The sequence below is a fragment of the Sebastes fasciatus genome, chromosome 6 (assembly GCF_043250625.1).
Source record: "Sebastes fasciatus isolate fSebFas1 chromosome 6, fSebFas1.pri, whole genome shotgun sequence".
Lineage (NCBI taxonomy): Eukaryota > Metazoa > Chordata > Actinopteri > Perciformes > Sebastidae > Sebastes > Sebastes fasciatus.
In genome coordinates this window covers 14111091-14137813 of record NC_133800.1, presented here as the reverse complement: position 1 = coordinate 14137813, position 26723 = coordinate 14111091, and the positions used below count along the sequence as shown (strand labels likewise).

The 26723-nt window shown below is 39.6% G+C and overlaps 1 protein-coding gene across 3 annotated transcripts in view; it reads left to right on the top strand.

The window, feature by feature from the left end:
- Nucleotides 1-26008, top strand: part of LOC141769085 (solute carrier family 28 member 3-like) — a 34687-nt gene extending 8679 nt beyond the window's left edge. The window contains exons 11-20 of one of the 3 annotated variants that reach the window (XR_012594255.1): nucleotides 744-874; nucleotides 2380-2548; nucleotides 2671-2868; nucleotides 3327-3408; nucleotides 3626-3724; nucleotides 4809-4923; nucleotides 17225-17326; nucleotides 24212-24291; nucleotides 24572-24687; nucleotides 25943-26008. Coding sequence is in view for 2 of the 3 variants with exons in the window: in XM_074637791.1 (XP_074493892.1) it covers nucleotides 744-874; nucleotides 2380-2548; nucleotides 2671-2868; nucleotides 3327-3408; nucleotides 3626-3724; nucleotides 4809-4923; nucleotides 5141-5258 (912 nt within the window). In the remaining variant the exon portion in view is untranslated. Of the gene's footprint in view, nucleotides 1-743; nucleotides 875-2379; nucleotides 2549-2670; nucleotides 2869-3326; nucleotides 3409-3625; nucleotides 3725-4808; nucleotides 4924-5140; nucleotides 5959-17224; nucleotides 18543-24211; nucleotides 24292-24571; nucleotides 24688-25942 lie in introns of those variants that run through there. The other 2 variants (XM_074637793.1, XM_074637791.1) reach the window with 2 other exon arrangements.
- Nucleotides 26009-26723: the final 715 nt, after the last annotated feature.

The following is a 26723-nucleotide window of genomic DNA, read 5'->3' as shown; positions in this document are numbered from 1 at the left end:
GGGAGGGGATGAGGAGGTGAAGAGGGCTCTGAGGTTATCACAATTAAGTCCATATTTAAAACATTTTTTTTTAAGAAACTGCTAAATATCAAAGATGAAAGTCCAGTTTGTGGCTTGATCTCATGAGCAATTGTTTGAAAAAGTGATGGTTGTCAATAAGCAAAAGAAGGACATGAATGATCAAATTTCTCTTAAAGGCTATCGAGAAAGTTTGAGTTCTTAAAGGTAAAGTATGTAAAAGTTGTCGGTTGGTGTTTGTAAACACACCACATTCAAATATGGCTGCAAAGCATCTACAGGGGGACTTGTACCCATCGATGTACAATGCTTGTGCCTGGGATTAAAAGCCGAGGGGCGTGACAAAGCGGCGGTATTTAACCACCTGAGGACTGCACACCCTGCACCCTTGCAGATGTACAGAAGCGTCCCAAATGAAGCAAAATAAGAAGAAAAGAGAAATATAGGCAGAGGGACACTACCACACACTTCTAGTGGGGTATAAATGATAATTTTTTTATCAGTATATACATAGTTTTTTAGGAAATTGTTGCATATTATACCTTTAAGAACCCACAATTAACTTTCCAAAGTCATTAGAGGGGGGATATTTAGTGTGAACTTCAAAACTTAACAGCCTCTTGACTGACCTTGACACTTACCTGAGAGTGTACATAGGACTTTAATAGCTCTGTCAAGAAATGAATGATTGACCACTAAATGTATGTCTTGTTCTATGTGTTGAGGTTGATGCAACACACTTGTTGACAGCGACAGTGATGTCCGCTCCAGGCTCCCTGGTCGTCGCCAAGATGTTCTGGCCTGAAACAGAGACCCCCAGTGTAACAGACAGTCATATCCGCAAAATCAACCATGGGTAGGAGAGGACAGTACAACTGTAATACATGTAATACGATACAAACTGTTTCAAACATTTTCAAGCATCGCTCATCCTTTCTTAAATGCCATTCCTCATTTAATCAATACCTAAAGCTGTTCATTCATTCCTCTATGTCTTAATCCTCTCTGCCTATCAGCCCTCGGGTCTAACTGAGAGTTTATATGCCTTCGACCTTTGAATTTGTAAGGATTATCATTAGTCTAGCTCAGATTGATTAAAAGCTTAAGATAATTAATTAATTCAAGATAATTTCGGTGTGATTCAATGACATTGGTCTTAAAAAATGAACCAATATTTAAACAAACTAGTCTTTGGATTTGGCAGCTTTTTCGTCTCCACAAAATTTCTAATACTGTAAGACACAAATAACTGATTTCATAAATTCATGGATAATATCTCTCATCAAGAAAATACACCAAGAAAACAATTGTGGTTTGCCCCGCTCTTCTTGTAACACAGTGTGATGATGTCACAATTATGTAAAATTGTTTTTCAAAAAAATGTTTTGCATGAGCTTACAGTAAGACGCACTTAACTAACAGCACTTAACTAACAGAAAGAATGGCTGTTACTTATTATATTTCAGGCGATGCATAAAGTATTGGAGAACAGAATTTGAATAGTCGAAGAGTAATTGTACACACATCACATGTATGTTGGAAAACATCATTGATGAAAAAGGTAACGCCTGCACACTGACTCCAAACCACACATTCATTTAAATAGACAACATTTCAATCAGTCAAAATTCTAGAAAATGTTGGGTGTAAATTTGACTTGACGAAGATCTGAGTCAGCAACCAAATATTGTCTCTTTAAAGGTGCTAAATTCCAAATTCAGAGCATATACCGTATATTATTGAGGGTTTGCTTCCACACGGCTCTCAACATGGCGATGGCTGAGCCGGCGGCTAGAAGCTAACGATGCTAACAGCACAAACAGTACAAACAACAGCATCAGTGCTGACAGAGCTAATAGTGTCAACCAGGGGTGGAACTGGAGGGTGGGTGCTACGCTTATGACGTTAACAACGGTAACCACCGTATGAGCGCAGTGCAGAGCGGTGGCGATTAGCTAGCCAGTGGGGCTCACACACTAGGATTCACATGCACTATCATGCACGCACTGTCGGACCAGCTATGTAAACAAAGCATAGAGAAGCTCGGATTGCAACACACACAGAGGGAGAGTGACTTCATTCTCTGCTCAGGTAGTCATTACTCCCCTATATCTTTACATATCAAATAGTTGTTTGATGCTATATTAATGCTATGAATTTAGCACCTTTGAATTAATTTGTGGTTTGTTGTCTATGTTGACCTAGATGAACTTGTGATGATTTACAAAACTACCGCAACAACCACAATATTTCAAATGTCATCAACACCAGTATGCTGATGACACTGTGCTGTTTTGATGAGCTGCTGTACAGAGGATTGAGTGTTATATAACCATTCAAATGTTGCTTGTGTCCCCTCAGAGACAGTAAGAACTTGTTTGATGCATTATCCAAAGGTGCATCTTGTGCTGTGGGTTTAGTGGCCAGCATAGTTGCCAACATTTTGTCCTTCCTGGCAGTGTTGGCTTTTATCGATGCTGTTCTCTCCTGGCTGGGCGGGATGTTGGACTGTCCGCAGCTCAGCTTCTCGGTGATGGCCACGACCTGACACTCAAACAGACAAACTCTTCGACATATACTTACCGTAAATATAGTCAAACATCGACCTGCGTACATGCACTCACTCTTTGCTTCTTTCTGCCTCTCCTTTAGCTCATCTGCTCTTACGTGTTAATGCCTCTATCCTTCATGATGGGTGTTTCCTGGGAGGACAGTTACATTGTTGCTGAACTGATCGGCAAAAAGACATTTATCAATGAATTAGTTGCCTATCTGCAGTTGTCAGAGTTAATTAACAGAAGGAAAGCAGGAGGGCCAGAATATGTGGACAACGTAAAGCAGTATATTTCTGTGAGTCTCACTCATCATTTCTTGTGTTCTCACTCTTGTTTTTGTTCAGATCGTCATTGTCTTTTTTATTTTATTTTTACAGTTTTAGTATAGATGAGTAGCTGACTAGTTGGTCCATTATGAGAGCATTATTTAGTGGTATCAATCAGTCCTTGTTGGGCCCGTGGGAGATAAAAGCTAGTGAGGAAGGGCTTAAAGTCAATACTATTATCTGCATTGTTATGGCCTTGTTAGATAATTTCTTCTCTAATGAATGTCTCAATGGCGATAGACAAACAGTGTTTAGTTAAAAATGTATTAAGGTTTTAAGAATCTTCCAAATGCCATCTGTTTTACCTTCAACAGCTACATATGACATGGGAAATGTAGTGATAAGTATAGTTTAATGCAGGCATGTTTTGATATTTTTCTGATATTTTTCACATAAAAATTTAGACTAATTATGTTATTTCCTTCAGGTCCACTCTGAAGCAATTGCAACTTACGCTTTGTGTGGATTTTCCAACATTGCTTCGCTGGGGATAACAATTGGATCGCTGTGTGAGTGCCACCTCTGAGGCTGAGTAGCAACATCAAACAGACAAACAGGAAAATTTAAGTTCAGAAAGTTGCTGGCTGGTATCATTTGCTGCAACATTTTAGCAGTGAAAAGTATCCCTGATGAATGAATGAATTGTTCATACATACATACCTGCTGCTGCTAAAGTTTTGTTCGCATGTTTTTTTGTTATTTAACATAATGTTGTTCTTTTTCCAGCGTCCTTGGCTCCAGATAGACGGAATGACATCGCCAGTTGTGCCTTCAGAGCTCTGATTGCAGGCAGTGTCTCCAGTTTCATGACAGCTTGTATTGCAGGTGACCGTTTACTCTTCTTTGCCTCATCATTTATCCACATAAGTGTTTTTATAATGGACTCAATGGACATTGTTACCAGTTAATAACATTATTTATGTCTTATAAATGCTACTCTTAATTCCTCCCATAGTCCCCCTGACCCTTAGGGCTCCTGGGTCTGTGCCCAGTAGTCCCGTACAGTAATCCATCCATGCATAAAACATGTATTCTACTTATATATACTCATTACGTACACATAACTTACTATTATGTGTCACTTTGAGTACGTTAGTGCGACATTCAACTGTTGGGTTTTACAATTTATCATTAGTTTTAAGGTTCCTCCCCCAGGAAATTTTGAGCATCAAACACTTCATTTTTATGCATCAATGTACGGTGGGTCTTTATTTATGTAAAGGAAAACAGAAAATTCAGGTGGCAGGTGACAATTCAAAATACAAAAATATAATAGAGTATAATGCTTGCTTTCAAATATTTATTATCCTGTAGATATGTCAACACTACTTGGGTTAACCATGTGCAGAACTGCAGTACAGTAATACTAGAACCGGTTGTAATAATAATGGCAATTGGTTATGTTTATTATGATAATGATTAGATTTGCTCTTGATTATTTATTATTTATATATTTTGGAGAATATTGGGGGATGTGTCCCAATATGTATTATTACGGCCTTGACTAGCATACAATATATTGTAATATTTTTCAATAACATATTACAAAATATATTGACCATGAATAGCCATGACTATGTGACTATGACTAAATATGTTTTTCTGTTATTACAGGAATACATTTATTACATAAAAATGTATAGATTTTTAAATGTTTTTGATAAATTGTAGTCATTTATGTATTTATACTATTTTACTACTTCACTTTTATATTTTTATATATATATTTTTATATATAAATGAGTGCTGGAATTATTGTGAGAGCAATGTGTAATTGACAGAAGTAATGAAAAGAGTGTATGAAATGTTGTAGAATATCCATATATTAGATCTACACAATATCCTATCCTATCCTACCACTCAAGCGTTTTTATGATTTTTATGATGACATTGCTCTGTGGGTTTCTAGGTATGTTGTACATCCCTGATCTTCCGTGCCCACATTTCCTGAGCACAGAGTTCATCAATACCAATGTGACCAGCAGCTCACAACTGGTCACCTGCTGCTTACAACTATATAACAGGTGTGTGTATGTCTTTAATACAGATAACTTTCTCCCAGTTACCATATATTTGCTGTTATGCTGTGTAGCATCGTTCACCCAGCTGCATAGATATTTTTTGTTATCTCTATGCGGTTACAAATACATCACAAACAGCTGTTTTAGAATGAATACAGCTGATGGAGAAAAGAGATACTGTGATTCAGTGAGTGTGTGTGCTTGCATGTTTTATTTGCAGTGTGACGGTGTATGAGCCGTGGAACGTGACGATCGGAGGAGGATTCAATCAGAGCAGCCTGCAACGCTGCTGCACTCTCATACACCCCACACCCTTCAACTGCAGCCTGGTGCTTTGAATCACTGTGAACAAAAACACACACCTCACACCTGTTTATTTGTTATTTATCTAGTTGTTAATTCTCGTATAATACACTTTCAATAAAATTTCCTGCATTGGATTTGTACAAAAAAAAATCGTGTCACATTAATGTAACATTAAGAACAAAAAAATTAAGACAAAAGGTGAAGAATTAAAAAGTAGTATGGAAAAACAGAGCCAGTCTTAAATGTAGTGTAAGTATCTGAACTCAATAAACCAGGTCCATCGGTGGTAATGCTCTGAGAATTACTTAATTTTTTTTCTCAGTTAAATGCTCTGATAAGGTGGTAGATCTTCCTGGAACAACTAAAATTTTTAGCTGCAGCTATGGGCACAAGTGGAAATTTTCTTTCTGAAAAGACAGGTTAGCATTTCCCAGATATAATTTAAACTTATAGAGGAATGTGCAAATGTTTTAATATTTAGACTTATTTAGAATTATGTCTATAAATTTGTGAAAAGACATTTAAATTGATAGCTATATCTGTATAAAGGTAGGAGAGTATAGGTGAAATGGCAGAGCGTACAGGTCCAGGTGGAAAAAAAACAAATCAATCTTTTTGTATTTTTCCAAAAGTGAAGGAAGGGTAAGAAATTAATCAATGACGTAGGTCGGAATACATTTGTCTTCATCGTGATTGTAGGTGCCGTTTTATTTTTAAAACGTTACGTTACTTCACTCCAAAACAAACTAAAACTGTAAACAACTAACTCTACTTGTTATGATCTTGTTCACCAAAAGCGTGGACTCAATAGCAGAACACAAACACAAATCCTTTGAAGGTGTAATAAATCTATAATTTATTACAATCATAGACAAGTAACTGTGAACAGGGCAGGATCTCCTGGAGGTAACAATCCAGGTTGATTAGGAGCAGCGTGTAGGAGTGAGCAGGCAGGTTGAAGCAGGAAGCAGCCTCAGCTGAACCGACCTGAACAGAGGACAAAAACAGGGTGAATCCAAAATCCAAAAACACAAGCATGAGCAAGTCAAAAACCAAGATACTAGGGAGCCTGAATACGTCATGTACCACAGTGAATGACGGACGATCTGGCGATGAGTTGCAGGAAGACCAGGGTAGATATACTGCTGTTGATTGTGAATGATTTATTTCAGCTGCTCCCAATGCTCGCCCAGAGGAGGAGGAGGAGGAGGAAGGCCACACCTCCCAACACACTGACATACTAGACAAACAGGGACAAACACACAGGAGACAACAGGGCAGGGAAACAAAGGAAACACAAGGAAACACTAAGCCTACAGGCAGTGCCATCATGACAGTACCCCCCCCTTAATGAGAGCCTCTAGGCGATCTATCAGGTCTCCCAGGATGAGCCCGGTGAAACTCCCGAACCATCCCCGCATCTAGGATGCGGGAACGAGGAACCCAGGAGCGCTCCTCTGGACCGTATCCCTCCCAATCTACCAGATACTGATGGCCCCGACCTCTACGTCTAACATCCAACAGTCGTCTGACTGAATACGCTGGCTGACTGTCAATGATCCGGGCGGGAGGAGGGGGATCGGTCGGAGGGACCAGAGGACTGGTGAGGACCGGTTTCAGTTTAGACACATGAAACGAGGGATGTATCCTAAGAGCCTTAGGCAGGATGAGTCTGACCGTGGTAGGATTAATAATCCTCTCAATCACAAAAGGTCCAATGAACCGGGGAGACAATTTTCTGGAGTCAGTCTTCAACGGTATATCTCTGGAAGATAGCCAAACTCTCTGACCTGGGATGTAGACGGGGGCCGGGGTCCTGTGACGATCCGCGATCCCTTTGTTTCTCTCGGCTGTCCGAACCAAAGCAGCCATAGTCTCCCTCCAAACCTTGCGGCAGCGTTGAAGGTGGTGTTGCACCGATGGCACAGCCAACTCCTCTTCTTGTGCTGGAAACAGTGGGGGCTGGTAACCTAATGAGGCCTCAAACGGAGATACCCCAGTGGCAGCAGAAGAGAAAGAATTATGCGCATATTCAATCCAAACTAACTGTGTACTCCAAGAAGAGGGATTAGTGGCAGCAACACAACGTATGGCGGATTCCAAATCCTGATTAGCCCTCTCAGACTGTCCATTCGTCTGAGGATGGAAACCAGAAGACAGGCTGACAGTGGCTCCAAGGGCTTGACAAAAAGACTTCCAAACCTGAGAGATGAACTGGGGACCACGGTCCGAGACGATGTCCACAGGGATACCATGCAGGCGAAACACATGGTTAGTCAATAGATCAGCTGTCTCATGTGCTGAAGGCAGCTTGGGAAGACCAATGAAATGAACGGCCTTGGAGAACCGATCAACAATGGTAAGTATCACTGTTTTACCATTAGAAGGGGGAAGACCAGTGACAAAGTCCAATGCGATGTGGGACCAAGGGCGACCAGGTATGGGTAATGGGCGGAGCAACCCCACCGGCGGCCGATGAGATGTCTTTCCCCGGGCACAGACTGTGCAGGCGAGGACGTATTCCTTGACATCCCTCTCCATTGTGGCCCACCAGAAATGTCGTCTGAGGAGTGACAAAGTCCTACTTATCCCCGGATGGCAAGCGAACCGGGAAACGTGTCCCCACTGCAGGACCTGGGAGCGGACTGACACAGGAACAAACATTCGATTAGCGGGGCCAGTACCTGGATCCGGTTCTTCACGTTGAGCCTCCCGAACCGCTGACTCAACCTCCCAGGTTAACGTCCCCACCACCAATGCTGCCGGCAGAATGGTGTCTGAAACACTTGGTGACTCCTCTGATGAAAACTGCCGGGATAACGCGTCAGGCTTGACGTTCTTGGAACCAGGGCGGTAAGTAAGGGTGAAGTCGAATCGACCAAAAAATAATGCCCACCGAGCCTGGCGGGAATTCAGTCGTTTGGCTGACTGGATGTAGGCAAGATTCTTGTGATCAGTCCATACAATAAACGGAATCTCCGAACCCTCCAACCAGTGTCTCCATTCCTCCAGAGCCAACTTCACTGCCAACAACTCACGATTTCCCACGTCGTAGTTGCTCTCAGCTGGAGACAGGCGTCGAGAGAAGAACGCACAGGGATGTAGCTTCTTATCGGTCTTGGAGCGTTGGGAGAGGACAGCTCCCACACCAATGTCCGAGGCGTCAACCTCCACGACATACTGAAGAGAAGATTCAGGTTGCACCAGGATGGGTGCGGACGTAAAGCGGTCCTTTAATAAGGCAAACGCCTGATCCGCCTCAGGAGTCCAGCGAAAAGGAACAGCAGGGGATGTGAGCTTGGTCAGTGGAGCAGCAATTCTGCTGTAATCTCGGATGAATCGACGGTAGAAGTTGGCGAATCCAAGAAAGCGCTGCAAGAGCTTCCTGGAGGAAGGTTCGGGCCACTCTGCCACCGCCTTGATCTTGTCCGGATCCGGCCTCACCTGCCCACTCTCAATGATGTAACCGAGGAATCCAACAGAGCTGACGTGAAACTCGCACTTCTCCGCTTTCACAAACAGTTTGTTCTCCAGTAGTCTCTGGAGCACTTGGCGTACATGAAGCTGGTGTTCTGCGAGATCAGAGGAAAAAATCAAAATGTCATCCAGGTAGACAAACACAAACCGGTCCAAAAAATCTCTCAAAACATCATTAACCAGTGCTTGAAACACTGCAGGAGCATTAGTCAGTCCAAAAGGCATCACTAAATACTCAAAGTGACCCAGTGGTGTGTTGAATGCTGTCTTCCATTCATCTCCCTCTCGAATCCGTACCAAGTGGTACGCGTTCCGCAAATCTAGCTTGCTGAAGACAGTAGCTCCCTGTAGAGGTACAAAAGCAGAGCTGATTAATGGCAGCGGGTATTTGTTCTTCACCGTGATATTGTTTAACCCTCGAAAATCAATACACGGGCGGAGAGTCTTGTCTTTCTTGCTCACAAAAAAGAATCCTGCCCCTAGAGGCGAAGAGGAAGGTCTGATGAGGCCTGCAGCTAGAGAGTCATTTATGTAGGTCTCCATAGCACCTCTCTCAGGACGTGACAAGTTGTACAGGCGACTCGACGGCAGAGTGGTACCAGGTAGCAGCTCAATAGCACAATCATACGGACGATGAGGTGGTAAGGATAATGCTCTCTCCTTACTGAACACCTCACCGACCTCATGATATACAGGGGGCACAGCAGACAAGTCAGGAGGAACACAGGGCGGAGGGGCAACACTGATATCTACAGGTGGTAATGCAGACTGCAGGCACGAGGAATGACAAAAACTACTCCATCCCATAATCCTACTGGTCGACCAGTCGATCTGGGGGTTGTGTAGCTTTAACCACGGGTGTCCGAGAACAAGAGGAGTCATAGGGGCAGAAAAAACAAAAAATTGTATTAGCTCACGGTGGTTTCCAGACAGAATGAGAGAAAGAGGCTCAGTGCGGTGAGTTACTAATGCTAAGGACTTTCCGTCTAAAGCACAGACTCTAACAGGAGACTCAAGGGGTTCAATGCTGATGCCAGCCTGAGAGACTAACTCAGCATCTAAAAAACTCTGCTCGGCACCGGAATCAATCAACGCTAACAAGGGCAAGGACATGTTACTCATACACAGTTTAGCAGGTATTTGAGTACGAGGTCTAGTGTTGGTGGGGACATCAGACTTACTCACCAGTATCCCCACAGCTACTGGTGAGCCCGCTCTTTTGGGCGGAGAGGACATGCAGCAAGGAAATGTCCGACTTGACCACAGTAGATACACTCACCCGCTCGGATTCGTCTCTGACGTTCAGCGGGAGTGAGATTAGCCCGGCCCACCTGCATGGGTTCATCAGAATAAGCAGAGGAGCTGGGACCGGAGCCGTGAGTCTCTGACGAGCCTGAGGCAACTCTCGCGAGAGTAGGAGTAGCGGCAAAAAAGTTCATGGGAGTGTGGGATTTGTAGTTCTTCTCCCGGCGTCTCTCCCGCATACGGTTGTCCAGTCTTATAGACAGATCAATAAGAGCATCAAGGGAGTTAGTATCATCACGGACAGCAAGTTCATCCTTTAACTGTTCACACAGACCGTGTAGAAAAACTCCTTTTAATGCCTCGTCATTCCATCCAGCCTCCGCAGCCAGAATCCGGAAGTCCACAGAATACTCCGCCACACTTCTTTGACTCTGTCGTATGTTAAGCAAACGTTTAGCAGCGTCTCCAATACATACAGGGTGATCAAAAACTTTCTTCATTTCACTCATGAAACAATCAAAGGACAAAGAATTTATCCCTCCTCCTCCCAACATTGCTTCAGCCCAGTCCAGGGCTCTCCCTCTTAACAGTCCCGTAACATACGCTACCTTGGCTTGGTCTGTGGTGAAGGTGACTGGTTGTCGGGAAAAAACCAGAGAACATTGGAGCTGGAATCCTTTGCATCTCCCCAAATCACCGGCATATGGTTCAGGTGGAGGAACAGGTGATTCTCTGAGTGGCAGAGAAGGAGAAGGAGGAGGCAGAGCGGGGGATGGAGCTAATTGGCCCGAAATTGTCTCCAAACATTTTCCCATCTGAGACATTTGGTTACCTAAGGCTTGTTGGGTCTCCAATAAACCCTGAATTAACTGGTGATGGTGTGATAATAAAGTATCATGGCTGGAAACAGCCTCCTGAAATGTGTTTGTGTCTGCTGAGTCCATTTTGAAGGCCAGATCGTTCTGTTATGATCTTGTTCACCAAAAGCGTGGACTCAATAGCAGAACACAAACACAAATCCTTTGAAGGTGTAATAAATCTATAATTTATTACAATCATAGACAAGTAACTGTGAACAGGGCAGGATCTCCTGGAGGTAACAATCCAGGTTGATTAGGAGCAGCGTGTAGGAGTGAGCAGGCAGGTTGAAGCAGGAAGCAGCCTCAGCTGAACCGACCTGAACAGAGGACAAAAACAGGGTGAATCCAAAATCCAAAAACACAAGCATGAGCAAGTCAAAAACCAAGATACTAGGGAGCCTGAATACGTCATGTACCACAGTGAATGACGGACGATCTGGCGATGAGTTGCAGGAAGACCAGGGTAGATATACTGCTGTTGATTGTGAATGATTTATTTCAGCTGCTCCCAATGCTCGCCCAGAGGAGGAGGAGGAGGAGGAAGGCCACACCTCCCAACACACTGACATACTAGACAAACAGGGACAAACACACAGGAGACAACAGGGCAGGGAAACAAAGGAAACACAAGGAAACACTAAGCCTACAGGCAGTGCCATCATGACACTACTATAATGCTAGGTGAATACTCTGTGAGAATGCACATTGGAGAGAGAAAGACAGACAGCAGTAGATGACGGAGAGGTAAACAGTGCATGCACTACACTGCATGAACTGTATCTAAAAATTGTGTGAGTAAAAGCAAACTCTTTTAATATTTCAATATGCTAATCCTCAGATCTCTACCTAAGTAAAGTCGTACTACAGTGTACAATACTCTGTTACAAGTAAGTCCTGCAATAAAAATATTGTTCAAGTAAAAGTGCAAAAGTATTAGCATCGACATACTTAAAGTACAGAAAGTAAAGTAGGTTACTCATTATGCCGAATAATACATATTATATTATTATATTATAATTATGGATGCATTCATGTGTTCATCACTTGCTAATGTCAGCTGGTAAAGATGGGGCTCATTTCTTTATATACTGCAGGGTTGGTAGTTTAATCTATAATAATACATCATTTATCAGTTGATTTTGTATTAGTAATCTGAATCTGCAAAGTAACTTTCCATGACAGTTAAGTTAAATACATTTGATAACTGTTTTTCCAACTCTAGTCTATAACGTTGTGGACTATTCTGTTTCTACTCAATGCTAATACTAATTACTAACTAATAGTTTTAACATCACAATTCATGATTAATCTGGAAAGATGACGTCAGTTTTTGTCGTACATATTTAAATTTTTCCATGATTAAGACGTACTTAAAATTTAATAATTGTAAATAAGGTGCCAGAGTGCATTAACAAGCATCAAAATCAGTGGCGGCTGGTGGAAATGTTTCTAGGTAGGGCTGTGTCACATCCAATCAAATTCAGCAAACATCCCGGTATAATTTAATGCAAAAAAGTGAAGGTATCAAAAACACATTACTACTTTGCAGTTAAATAATCAACAATTATTTTATTCCAACAGGAGCCGTAAAGAATGCTTAGAAATTACACAACAGTATAACATGTACTCAGAGGTGGAAAGTAACTAAGTACATTTACTCAAGTACTGTACTTAAGTATAATTTTGAGGTACTTTACTTGAGTATTTCCATGTTCTGATACTTTCTACTTCTACTCCACTACATCTCAGAGGGAAAAATTGTGCTTTTCACTCCACTACATTGATTTAATGACTTTAGTTACTTTACAGATTCAGATTATTAACACAAAATATAATCAACGGATAAATGATGATGTATTATTATAGATTATAGAACCAGCAGTATATAAAGTCATTAAAATGAGCTCCACCTTAACCAGCTGCAACATTAAAGTGACTAACACATTAATGCATCAATAAGTATAATCCAATAATATACATTATTCTGCATAATGTGTACTTTTATGTTTGGTACTTTTTGTATATTCATATGCTAAAATGTTTGCACTTTTACTTAAGAAGGATTTTGAATGCAGGACTCTTACTTGTAACAGAGTATTTCTACATGGTAGTATTGCTACTTTTACTGAAGTACAATACTTCCACCACTGCATGCATTATAATACAATAATAAACATGTAATAAAATACTAATGTATTATAACAATCTAACGTGTAATAGAAATGTTTACTTAATGTGTTGACCTTGCTTTGTTTGGTAAACCAATAGTGAGGTAAAGATCAGGGGAAGTAAACAGGAAGTGTAATTAGGAAAACTGCTGTTAAATCCTGAAAACAAACACCCGAATGTACATAAGCATGGGACTCAAGTGCCCTGAGGTGTAGAGACAGTAATACTGGTGTTATACTGTTGTTAAGTCCTGAAGCTATTCAGACACCTGGAGTGGTCTGAGGTGTAGAGATGGTAAACTCCAGCAATACTTCTGCTTCAAAACTCTCTCACCTTACTCAAAAGGCACAACCACAACACATCCACAGATATTAATACTCCATAAAATACAGTTAACAAGAACAATACAATTTATTTACCGGTCTCAATTAAATTGTGATGCCTCCATGACCAATTTAAGCAAATGAGACTGAGGACAACTAATGTACAAGAAAAGTCACTTTGGTGAGAAAGCCTGCATGTTTTCGACAACCTATTTGTAGAAGAATTTTGCTCTTCTCTCCTTCTGAGTGGCAAACCTCTCAATGACCTTCTTCTTAAGGTCAGGAATGTCTCTGAGGAGTTTCTGCTCCATGGAGAGCATGGCCAGAGCATTAAGGTGATCCTTCGTCGCTTCATGGTTCTGGTGCTGCTGGTCAGGTTCACTGTCCTCACACAGAGAGGACATGGAGGCCTTGGTCCAAAACAAACAGTTAGAGTTGCTAATTTGCCATCAGACTCCTTAATGTGCAATTATATTCATTGTGTGCAATATACTCTTGTTTACAGTATGTTTATATAATTCACTTTTTTTAAACTTTAGTCAGTTTTTTAGCATTTTTATATCACATTCATTTATCAATTTATTATTATTAGTAGTAGTAGTAAAGTTGTTGTGTGTGTGTGGTTGTCTGGCTCGGGGAGGGGGGGGCAGTGCCCTCTATTGGCCGGCCGCCACTGATCAAAATACTTCTTTGCAGTGGTGGAAAGTAACTAACTTTATACTTCTACTGCATTACAATTCAGAGTCAAATATAGCACTTTTTACTTCACTACATTTATTTAATACCTTTGGTTACTAGTTACAGACACGTGCCGATTCAGATTAATAATACAAAATATAATCAATAAATAAATTATGATGGATTGTTACAGATTAAGATCAAACTTTATTGATCCCAGGGGGGAATTCACCAACTACCCAGCAGTATATGAAGAAAAAAAAAGCTCCACCTTTACCAGCTGCAACATTAAGGGAAGCTAATCTGCATTGTCTCATTTGTATGTAAAAGTTGGATGTATTTGTTTGTTGCCCATCTGCCTGCAGCTGTCATTTCCTCTAAAGTCACATGGCACAAAAGCTGCGTGTGAATCCTTTCTGAGACAAAAAGAAAGAAAAACAGCAACATATTTGATAGACTGGACAAAAACTATACACTGTAAACAACTGCTGTTAATTTGCAGCAGTAAATTCAGAAACTCAGTATTAACCTGTTATTGCTCAAAACCGTGCTTGACTGTTAATACAAAAGAAAACCTGTTAAATTACGCTCATAGGACGTTTTTTAACTGAACTATAATGCATTCTTAAAAAACAGCACTTTACTGCTGATCAACTGTCTAAAGTATCATCAGTAACAGTTTCATGCAGTATTGTTTAATTCTGGGACCTGATCTGCACATGTGAGGCTTGTACATTGTACATGATTGTAAAATCAGTGAATTAGCTTTATTGTTCTTCACTCACATGTTGTTCTGGTTTGCATTCTGTGCTTGTAGCCAGCTATAGACAGACATTTGGGGAAAAGTGTCAAAAAGTCTATTATAGCCTTTTTCCTAACAAGTGCCTTTAATTGTATTCAGTGTGACTATTCCTATGTCTGTAACCTGCTATGTCTATTCATCTAGGCAAAAAATAATGTTTATTAAAATGTATGTAAAAAATACAACCTGAATAGTGCATTAAAACAAATCAGTAAGATAATGTAAAAGAAAGGTGAAAAACAGCTCTATAATGTATCTTTAAACAGTAAATTAACTGTAAAATACTGTGAAATTAATAAAAAAAAACAGTTCAAACTGTATTTTTCATTAACAGTACAAAGCTGTAAATTTCAGCGACAGTATAATAATGTTAATTTTACAGTAACATAAAGGCAATCCTGCTGCCAGTTATTTTACTGGGAAATTCTTAACAGTGTACAAGTACAAGCAGTGTGCATTGCTTGGCCACTGGATGTCACTGGAGTCTTCTTTTCCCCGGCAATAAATGCCAAAGTGAGTGTTAGATTCATCAGGCCACCATAGACCAGTCAGTCAGACTGGTTTGACTGGCAGTGTGATTATCCAGGTCACTGGCTCATTAACAGTGACAGAAATGATCAGGCAGGACAAAGGGGAAGGTATCAAGGGTGTGCACTTTTCAACAACTGCATGTGTGAGACGAGCATGCAGTTTCACACAGACGGCAAATGACAGTGTCTTCATTAAATCCACCACGAGCTAAAGGTCAGATGGCTCCTATGTGTGTTCACATGTATGAATTTCACACACCCACAGAGAGGGAAGATTAGACATCAGCCATCAGACGCTGACACACAGGACATTTTTAGGCTCCGTGTTACCATGTGTCCCCGATCATAAAAAAAAAGAAATCAAAGTGAGCTCATTTTCATGTTTGTCACCACCATCAGGACAAAGTGTTTCCTTAAAACATGGAGCTCTTAGATCAGGAGGGAAAAGCAAACATCATGTGTCTTTCGAGGAGTCAGTGTCTCTCTGTGTGTGTGTGGAGGGACGACAACTCAAACGTTTGGAAAGGACAGGATATAACATTTTGTAAAGGTTGTGTCATTTGATCAAAGATGTTACTCAATCTATATCTTTTAGATCTTTATACATAGACTGGGATTTTGCTGCTACAAACAAGGGACCTTTTGAGTTCTATATATTATTGTTGGCTAATGTATGAAAATAATATGAATGACATAACACGGTGACAATATTATGACATTATAAGAAAATGATGCATGTGAGACTACAGGATTTTCTCATCTTGCCTAATGAAGCCGGACTGTGTTTACTGGAAACAAATACTGGTTTTATTGTGTCTATTTCTTTGTCTAATGTGCATACATTTCGCCTACATCATTATTTATTGTTCATAATACTATTGTGAGCTCATATTTACTGTCAATTCTACCAAAAACCTTACAAACACCTCTAATAAATTGGATTACACCTTTATAAGGAGCTATCTTTTTTGACGTATTCAGAATTTTAATAAATGCAATTTTGTATTTGCATTTTTCCAGGCAAATCTTAATTTTACATGTATATAATTTATCATAAATCCTTAATGGAAGTATTTACATAAAATGTTTCTTCATTTTCAAATAGCCCTGGTAATCCCGATCCTAATAAGATGGTTTATGAGGCAGATAAATGGAAGAATTACAAAAATGCTAATTTAAACCAGGGACTGAAAGGGTAAATAACCATGTAGAAAAATAAAGACACAACTGGCATCAAATAATTTGGCTGAATATTACAGTAATTGTTAGTTGCACTGAATGTGCCCTTCTATTCAAAATGTTAAATTGTCACTACAATTAGCAAATATCTTTGGCCGAGCCATAAGAGCAACCCCCTCCCCAAAAATGGACAAATGACCTTCACACTAATATTTCATTCTGGGATGCATGTATCACCTGAGATATACCGAGTTTTGTAACACCAAGGCCAGGGACAACAGATAAAAAAACAGCCTTTTAGCTATTTCTGGCATTTCTTTACACCATGTGTATTTATTAATTTGCACAGCCCCTTCTCAAATAAACTAAAGTTTATATTTATTTATTTGGAAACTTGCAATCTTATAATTAAGAAATAATTATCTGAAAGCGCCAAGTAAATTGACAGAAAACAAATTAAAGATCTGATCTAAATAAAAAGACTCTGGTGCTGCATGATCTGTAAATGTTCTATGTGAAATTTACTGTATACATAACATAATATTTTATGAATTCTTCAGTATGATAATTTGTCTTTTGTATTACACTGTTGCAAATCTAATTAAAAAAAGTCACTAAAAGTTTTCACTAGAATTAATTAATTATTATTAATTATTTTAAGCATATTAAAGGTTTGCTTTCAGGCACCAGTAGGATAGTGCACACACTGATTTAATGTTGCTTTTACTTCCACAGCGCAGAGGAGATATATACGACGATGGGAGGAAGGATAAAGGTGGATAGATGGAGTGGATGCAAGAAACACTGAGATGCAGAAAACCCACAGATAAGGAGAGGGTGAGTATTAGGAGGCTGAGACTGGTGGATATTGGATTGTCATGTAGCACCACTCCAACAGAAGGAGAGGGGGATGAAGAGGAGGAGAGAGAAACTGAATGATGGAGATGAAGTTGTCATCCACCAGCACTCCAAAGAGCACACAAAGGAAGAGAGGAATGGGGGGAGGGAGGGAAGGAGGCCACTGGGATGAAGGAAGCATATGGAGGAGCATCGAGGAACGCTAGAAAACAGATTGATTGAAACTGGAGTTTGTGAGGATTCATAGCAGAGACACTTAGAGGGATGATTAGAAAAGACAGACGTGGTAAAAGAAGCGTGGAAGAAGTATCAACGAGGGGAGATCTGAAGATAGGTAGGTATGTAGACAGACAGACAGGTAGATAGATAGATAGGTAGATAGACAGATGGACAGACTGGTAGATAGAAAGGTAGATAGATAGATAGATAGATAGACTTGTAGGTAGGTAGGTAAACAGGTAGGTAGACAGATAGGTAAGTAGGCAGATGGATAGATAGACAGACAGATAGATAGACAGGTTGGTAGATAGACAGATAGGTAGGTAGATAGATAGACAGATAGGTAGGTAGATAGACAGATAGACAGGTAGGTTGGTAGACAGATAGGTAGGTGGGTAGACAGGTTGATAGATAGGTAGGTAGGTAGATAAACAGCTTATTGATAATCTTATCCAGCTACACAAACATTTATGTGACTATTGTGCCTAATCACTGTTCTCCGTGATCTGCTCTTTGCCTAACCAACTTTAATTGATGCTTTAATTGCTCGTTGACACATAATTACATGGACGTGTCTTGGTGCCGGGTGAGAAATTAAACAGGAGAATCCCTGACAAACGTGTGCGGACGGATAGACGCTCTGCTGCATTAATTGTGGTGAACAGTGGAGAGGCATGTTTCTCATCAGAAAATTACCCACAAAAGTAATGATCATGTTAGTCAAATTAACATAATTTATACAGAAACATACACAGAGGTTACACCACTTCAGAAGTGTTTTGTTTGTAATCCACTAAACTGTACTAAACCTCTTGGAGTTTTGCAATTTGTCCTTTTCGTGGCCCTTTGAATTTGATATTGTTATTGGTTATAAATATGCATCTAAACATCAGCAACCAGGACAAGTGAAAATCAGCTGTTTAGGCAACACTGCCAATTGATGTTTTATTTAAATGTCAGGGTTTATTAATGTGTCCCTCATTGTGTGAAAATAAAAAAAAAATGGCATAGAAATCGAGATTACAGTAGAATATATTTAATAAACTACTTGGTCACAGGATCATCTTGAAGTAATGTGATATGTCCTTTCCAGAAATCAATACTGTACTGTACTGTACTGTACTGTATTGTATCGTATTGTATTGTACTGTACTGTACTGTACTGTACTGTACTGTACTGTACTGTACTGTACTGTATTGTATTGTATTGTATTGTACTGTGCTGTACTGTACTGTACTGTATTGTATTGTACTGTACTGTACTGTACTGTACTGTACTGTACTGTACTGTATTGTATTGTATTGTACTGTACTGTACTCTACTGTACTGTATTGTACTGTATTGTACTGTACTATACTGTACTGTATTGTACTGTGCTGTACTGTACTGTTTTGTATTGTATTGTATTGTACTGTACTGTATTGTATTGTACTATACTGTACTGTACTGTACTATACTGTACTGTATTGTACTGCACTGTACTCTTATTTTGTTAATAGGCTGGATAACTTATTCAAACAACAGTAAAGAAAATCAAGACACCCTATGGTGATGCCTAGCCTTTTGTTTAGTAGTTGTACTGCTCAAAAATTGAGAGACTCTAATATGTTCAGTGGTGGAAGAAATATTCAGAAAATTTACTTCAATAAAATTATTATTACCACAATGTAAAAATACTCCATAAAAGTCCCGCATTTAAAATGTTACTTAAGTAAAACAATGTAATAGAGTATAAGTTTAAGTATAAGAAGGAAAATATACTTAAAGTATTTAAAGTAAAAGTACTCAATGCTGAAAAGTGGCCCCTGCTGTGATACTGATATATATTATATAGTTATGATTATTATTACTGATGCAATGTGTAATCAGCATTTTACTGTTGTAGCTGGTTGAGGTAGGTTTAACAATTTTTTTAGGGGACTGCAACTAATGATTATATTTATGTATGATTTAATGTATTGATTATTTTCTCTTAATCAATTGATCGCTTGCTTTGGAAGAAAACAAAAAAGAAATTATTGAGGAATGCCAATCACAATTATCCCATAGCCCAAAGTGACACATTCACATGTTTGTTTTGCCCACCGTCATAATTATTAGACGTTAATTAAAATAATTAAAGTAGTTAATAATCTTCACATTTGAGAAGCTGGAACCATGAAATGTCTGGCATTTTCTGAAAAATGACTAAATTAATTATCAAATAGTTGCCAATTCATTTTATGCCAATCATCTAATTGGTTAATAGTCTAAGTATTTTAGCTCTAATTGAATCTATAACAAAGCATCATATTTTAAAGAAAGCCTGTATCTGTTTTGTATGTGAAAATGCCTAACCTTACTTAATTTGTAAAGTAACAGTGACTAAAGCTGACAAATAAATGTAATAAGTAGAAAGTGAAGTATTTCATTCTGAATTGGAGTGAAGTAGAAATATAAAGGGGCATGAAAAGAAAATGCTAAAGTAAAATGACCTAAAAATTGTAGTTAAGTACAGTACTTGAGTAAATGTTACCTCCCAACACTGAATATGTTTTGTACATTTTACATTATCTTCTGAGATAGACTACCAAAGCTCCACACCATCCACCCATCCATCGATCCATCCATCCATACAACCTGGGATCAATCCCTGCACACATAGACTTTACAGCGCGCTTGGTGGATACTGTTGGGTCTCTAAACTATGGTGTACGGTCATAGACCTGCTCTATATATAAAGCGTCTTGAGATAACTTCTGTTGTGATTTGACGCTATACAAAAATAAATTGAATTGAATTGAATTGAATAGACTAGAGGCGGGGTACAACCTCGATAGGCTGCCAGTCTATAACAGGACTTACACACACACACACATTCACACTCTCAGTTCACACCTACAGGCAATTTAGAGTTATATTTCACTTAACCTGCATGTCCTCAGTCTGTGGGAGGAAAGCACTCAGAGAAACTAACAAATTAAGGGAGATAATGCAAACTCTAGAAATAACATGTTCGCTTATTTACTCATTTATCTATTAATAGTAGTGACCGAGCTGACGACACAGTGGGCAATACACAGGTAGCACCAACAACAATACTAACCATATACAACCTTGAATCCCCATACAACACCACCAGATACCATTATTATATGACTTAGTATGAGATTTGTTTATTATAACCTGTTATGGAATGGGTAGATCAGACATAACTGTGATTTGACTTGTGGGACCAAGGTCTGTTTTGGTTGACACTCCCGTCGGAGTTTAAGTTATGAGACGCCAGCCACTTTTTCCTTTGCGGTACCTCAACTTGTATGATATTAAACTGGAAACTTGGATTTTTGGTCTTGTTATTAGTACAACAGTCACACAGCAGCTCTTTGGCATGTTGATGTGACAAAGAAAATGATCTTAATTTGCTGCTTTCCAAGCAGTTCTCTTCACTGCTCAAGCTCTAACACAAACAGTTTATTATTATTTTTACGTTCACCTAACATGCGTAATTCAGGTTAGACAGGATAACAGTTAAGTTACCTTGCAGTCTAATTCATTTAACGTAATCACGACATCTCCCTGACGGCTCTTCATTAAATATACCGTTAGCTAGCAAACAGCAACACAATAATATTAGTGGTTATCCCCCATAGTTATGGGCCTTTCACACAGAACGCAGCAACGGCACCACTGAGCTCTGAAGGCCATTATTTCCAATAGAGGACGGACGTTTTCTCTTCAAAAGGTAAGGCAAACCGGAGTGAGTTTTCCCCCACGCCATAGTCATGTACAACAATTTAGAGCTACGTTTTAAAATAAATGTCTTGCAACCCTTTTTAAGTTTGAAAGCTTCAGAAGGCAGTATATTTTTGGCATTATTGGACAAAAATTCCATAATAACCTTTCAGCAAAGTGTTCTGAGAGAAAACTAGACTTCTGCACCTCCTCCTGGCTCTGTTTTCGCTTAAAAAATCTAGCCCTTGACGGGAGACTTTGGCCAATCACAGGTCATTTCAGAGAGAGAGCGTTCCTATTGGCTGTGCTCCGGCTGGTGGGTGGTGCTTGGTATTTCCTCAACTGATCTCAACATGGCAGCGGGGTCACAAACTTTCTCATTTTACAGCTGAACAGTACATTACAAGATGTTTCTGAAAACATTTAAGGCGAGAAATAGGCATTACAGTAACAGAATATTTATTCACATTTGATCAGCACTGCCTAGTTTGACCGTTTGATCAAAGTTCGCGAGTGATTGACAGCCATCTTTTAAACGGCAGCTGGATAGCAGACTCCAGATCAGCTCTGATTGTTTGTTTTCCTCCAGTCTGTGAAATCCTACAGATGCCGTTAGGACCACCGGGAGATACCGGGGGACACAGAGGCACATGATTTTTTTCAGATTACCTGTCTCATGCACTACTGTCAGGATATAGTGACCGTTTTATAAAAAGAACTTTTTTTAATCATATTTGCTCCGTTTCCACCCCGTGCAGGTTTAAGGCATGGTCGTTCGATACATATAAAAGTTTCCTTGCAGTGTGGGTTGATCACCCTGTTGTTGATCAGTTCATTTTAATCAATCTGTGGAGCATGGCAGCTCGCCATTACCACCCGCTACTTTGCTGACGCTATATTTTGTATGTCGAGAATTATGCTTTTGCCCACCTATGCACGTGTGCATTTGTTTACAAACACTGTTTACTTGGTCAGACTGATACCCAAGATGTTTGAGTTACCTTCTTTGCTTTTGTCTCATTACTGGGTAGCAAATAGCCATTTATCCTGTTAAATCCTTACATTCAAAATGTCAAAATTAAAGGAGTAGTTTCAAATTTTGGGAAACACTCTTATTCAGTTTTAACTTTTTTTCTGAGAGTTAGATGAGATCAACACCACTCTCATGTCTGTAATTGAGCCAATAGCTGGTCAGTTTTGCTTAGCATAAAGACTGGAAAGAAGGTCCCATGCCATTGTTCTGACGGCCCATTATTCCGAAACCCCAATAGTTCAAAAAATGTCCAGATAGCCCTCAGGCTATCCTGAACAGAAGCACATGGCTAATTATTATGCAAAATGACATCATCGGACCTTCCTGGTCAAGATATTTTATTTCCTACAATGGCGAAGGCATGACCTGGTTGGCTTACCCTGATATTCTTGCCCTAAACCTAACTGATCTCACTCCTCATACCTAAACTTAATCAACCCAACCAACCAAGGCATTCAAGGCAAAGAGATGCGAAGGTCCGATGGTGTTAATCTGCGTAATAAAAAAGCCAAGCTTTATATTTAATGTGTAATGCATATTTATAACTGAGGGCAAATAAGCCATCTGTGTTTATGCCTCTCCCCTGACATCACATTCAGTGAACGTCTTATTTGTGTGGTCATTATCAATGTTTTTTGCTGCCCATCAGAGTGGGAATGTGAATTAGATGTGAGTGTTTCGTGAACATGTTGAACAGATCAAGATATTGTGGGTAAAAAAAAGGAGAATCTGTGCAACACCAACATTTTGTGGACCCATTAAATATCTGATGCTGCACATTGAATTTGTTGGACAGCTCCTCTTTGAATTATCTGCCAGGACTTTAAAGCCCATCTTGTCCAGGCCGGGCACCGACCTGAAAACGGTGCCTCTGTGGATCCAGTTGCATTCAGGAGTGTGGGAGATTCAGGAGTCGTGAGTGTGTTTGCCGTTTGTTCCGACAAATAATGCCTTCAACAACACCGTTTGTGGCAGGTTCTGAGAAAAGCCTCTGCCCTTCATCCCATGTGCTTTCGCCCCTGCTGGGAGAGCTCACGCAGACACACATGCACACACAAGCTGCACACAAAAACACACCGACGCGCATACGCTTGCTGACCAATGCACGCTCTTTCTCTGTCAGTCACACACACACACACACACACAGATGAATTCCCTGGAGGCCAGGCGGGGGGTCTGGCTGGGACAGAGATGGACACATGCTGGGATCAGAGCAGCAGCGTGTGATTCACATTTCTCTCTCTCTTTCAATCTCTCGCTTCCTTCTTTCTCTTCTCATTGACACCCCACCCACCTCTCCCTACTCTGTTTACCCCCCTGTGCCTTTGAAAACCTGAGTGTTTCAAATGTATTCCGCACACAAACTCATCAGACGACTGAACCTATAGCGGCAATTAGATATTTGTGATTGAAATCTGGTGATTTTTGCGGTCCTTCAACGAATCATGTGTTTTCTGTCTTGGTCCTACACTCCCCTCCTTCCTTCGGTCCTTATTCCATGCAGCTAGCTGGGTACCAAACTCCTCATTACTCTAATTTAGAGAGCACGCCGCTCCCCTAATGGCCTCGGGGGCCTGAAGAATATCAAGTGCTGTTTAATTTTTTTATTCTATTCAGGCTTTACATCCGTGCCATCCCTCTACCAGTTCTTCTGTCCATCTTTCCATCAATTCAGATCCCATTTAGTGTCTTTCCACAAACAGCAGAGCAACCTTTTCTCTTTTTTTGAGTGGAGGGGGAGGAAGGATATGAGTTTTAAAAGCATATCAAAGCACCACGTCTCCTCCTTATATTTCATGCTGTCCGTTCCAGGTATCCAACAAGTGTTTTTGTGTTTTACTGTTGTTCATGCTCTTCTGAATGTGTACATATTTAACCCTATCGTTTGCTAAATTAGACAAATCTCCATGGTTACCGAGGCAGCGGAGAGCAGGTGGAGGGCCCTTGAGGATGCATTAGGACCTCCTTGCGAAGACGGTATGCATCTTATACCTCTTTTTTATTTTTTATTTAGGCTACTTAGTTACACAGTGGTTATATATTGTATGTGTTTGATACACATATTTGTACATACATTATATTATATTATTTATTTATATTACTCTACATATATTGTGTTTTATATTAAAGCATTGTGTACATAATTTACATTTTACATACTCCTTTGTCTCTATTTTTTCTTATATTTCTTATGCTTATATATAAGAGGAAAATGTAACGTCCAGGGATTAATAAAGTATTTCCGATTTTTTGACAGCTGTAAGCTGTACTGCGCATCAGGCCTGGGCCAACGCAGACTTCACTGGATCAGACTGGAAGCGTCCTCTGCTTGCTGCGCATCTAAATTTGAGCTACACTTTGAGCAATGACCAGGTAATGAATATATAAATTTAAATAAAACTATAAAATGAGGTTCAGCAAAGAAGAAAGCTACTTCGAAAGAAACATTGTTATTTGTTTATTTATTTTTTTATTTCTTTGGTAAAAACTAATACATAAAAGATAATTTATGAATAACTCTAAATCAAGCACTATAAATAAGCCTGTAATGATAAGTTGCTTGAGAAAGAGAAGAGAAATTGCAGCTGAAAGAGTACCAAATGAGAAAAGCACTTCCATGGTGGTCAGCATTGTAAAAAAGTACACATATTGATTGCTTTTCTATAGCAGTTGCTGCATTAAATATAGCTTTTTCTCTGTAGTTTCAGAGCAGTGAACACTGTTGATGACTGACAATGACAATAGATGACTGAGGTTCAAATCAAGAAAGCTTTAAAAATGTCGTAAGACCACTGTATTTTAGGAGAATGTGTTATTTATTTGTGCCTTATTTAGAAATAATAATGATTTTATATATATAAAAAAAGTTATATTTTTGTAAAAGTGAGGCTGCATGGCAGCAGGAACAAAATGACAAATCTCAATGAGCAAAAAAAAGAAAAAAGAAAAACTAGTTGCATTGAAACGGCCTTGATGCAGATGATGATATCAGTAAATTAGAGTATGTTGAGTGGGAGAGTGTGTGTATAAAGACAGAAAGCAGTGAATGCACGTCATGTCAGTGTGTGTGTGTGTGTGTGTGTGTGTGTGTGTGTGTGTGTGTGTGTCTGTGTGTGTGTGTGTGTGTGTGTGTGTGTGTGTGTATATATGCTTGTCCAAATGGGGATTAAAACTGTGTCCTCATTTGGGTAACAAAAAGTTTCTTGTCCATAGTTGTCCATAGTCTCGAAAATAACATACATGTTATACATATATATATATACTGTATGTACATTGTAAATGTTTAACTACCCAACACCCAGGCTAACTCTGAATTACGAGTAACAATCAGTGACACCTGCTGACCAGTGGCACCAAATAGCAAAAAAAAGGAAAATCTGGCTCATCATTTGTGGTTGTCTAACACAGTGGTTCCCAACCTGGGGGTTGGGACCCCCAACGCAGTCGCGAGATCATTTCCGGGTGTCGCCAGATGGTTGTGGAGAAAAAAAATAAAATAATGTATTTTAGACTGGGGAATGCTTCTACATTACATCGCCTGTATCAGTGATCAAATTTGCCTTAAAGATCAATTGTATTTAGTGTGTTTGAAAGACTCAATGTGCGCTTGCACATGAATTTCTGACAGGAGATTTCCAGCGGGTTGGGGGAGAGAAAAACGTCAAGAAATGCATCAAAAATCCACAGTGCCTGGAGCACACTGGATAATGCATAGGTGCTAGCTGTTAAAACTAAAAAAAAAAGTGTCTTCACATACAAAACATTATTTATTTAGCCTGCATTTATTAATCAGAACAGTCATAATAATCACTCAAAATCAGCAGGGGAAGGTGTGTAGGAACCTGATTATTCTGGGGGGTTGCAGCTTGAAAAGGTTGAGAACCACTGGTCTAACAATGTCGTGGGGTGCGCAACGAGAAGGGAAATTGTTTTTAGAGATTGCAATATTAAAAAGGAAAAAAAGAAAAAGAAAATATAACACTTATACAGGTCTGCACGTTTTATGCTACTTGATGTTTTTTTGTATTGCTCCAATTGTCGCTGAATTTTCCCATTGAAATGTCCTGTCATTTTTCCACAATGCTGCTGTAGTGAAGGAAGCTGAGCGGTTTGACAAGGCTGCTCAGTCAGACATGTTTTTTTGTTTGAAAAAAGTCTTAATTTAACCCGAAATCATGATAAATTAGACCTTCTAAAAGCATTGTGCAACAGACAAATTTAGACGTCTATCATAGTTGTGAAACCAGCCGCTGTTAACAAAACATTGTCCATTTAAATTCATTTGGGGTTTGGAGTCAGTCTGAAGACGCTACTCTACTTTTAGATTCATTGAAACTGAACATTTTTTACTTTCTTCAAACAACCAATCAATCAATCCATCAAGACTTTTACTTATATACATACGGTAG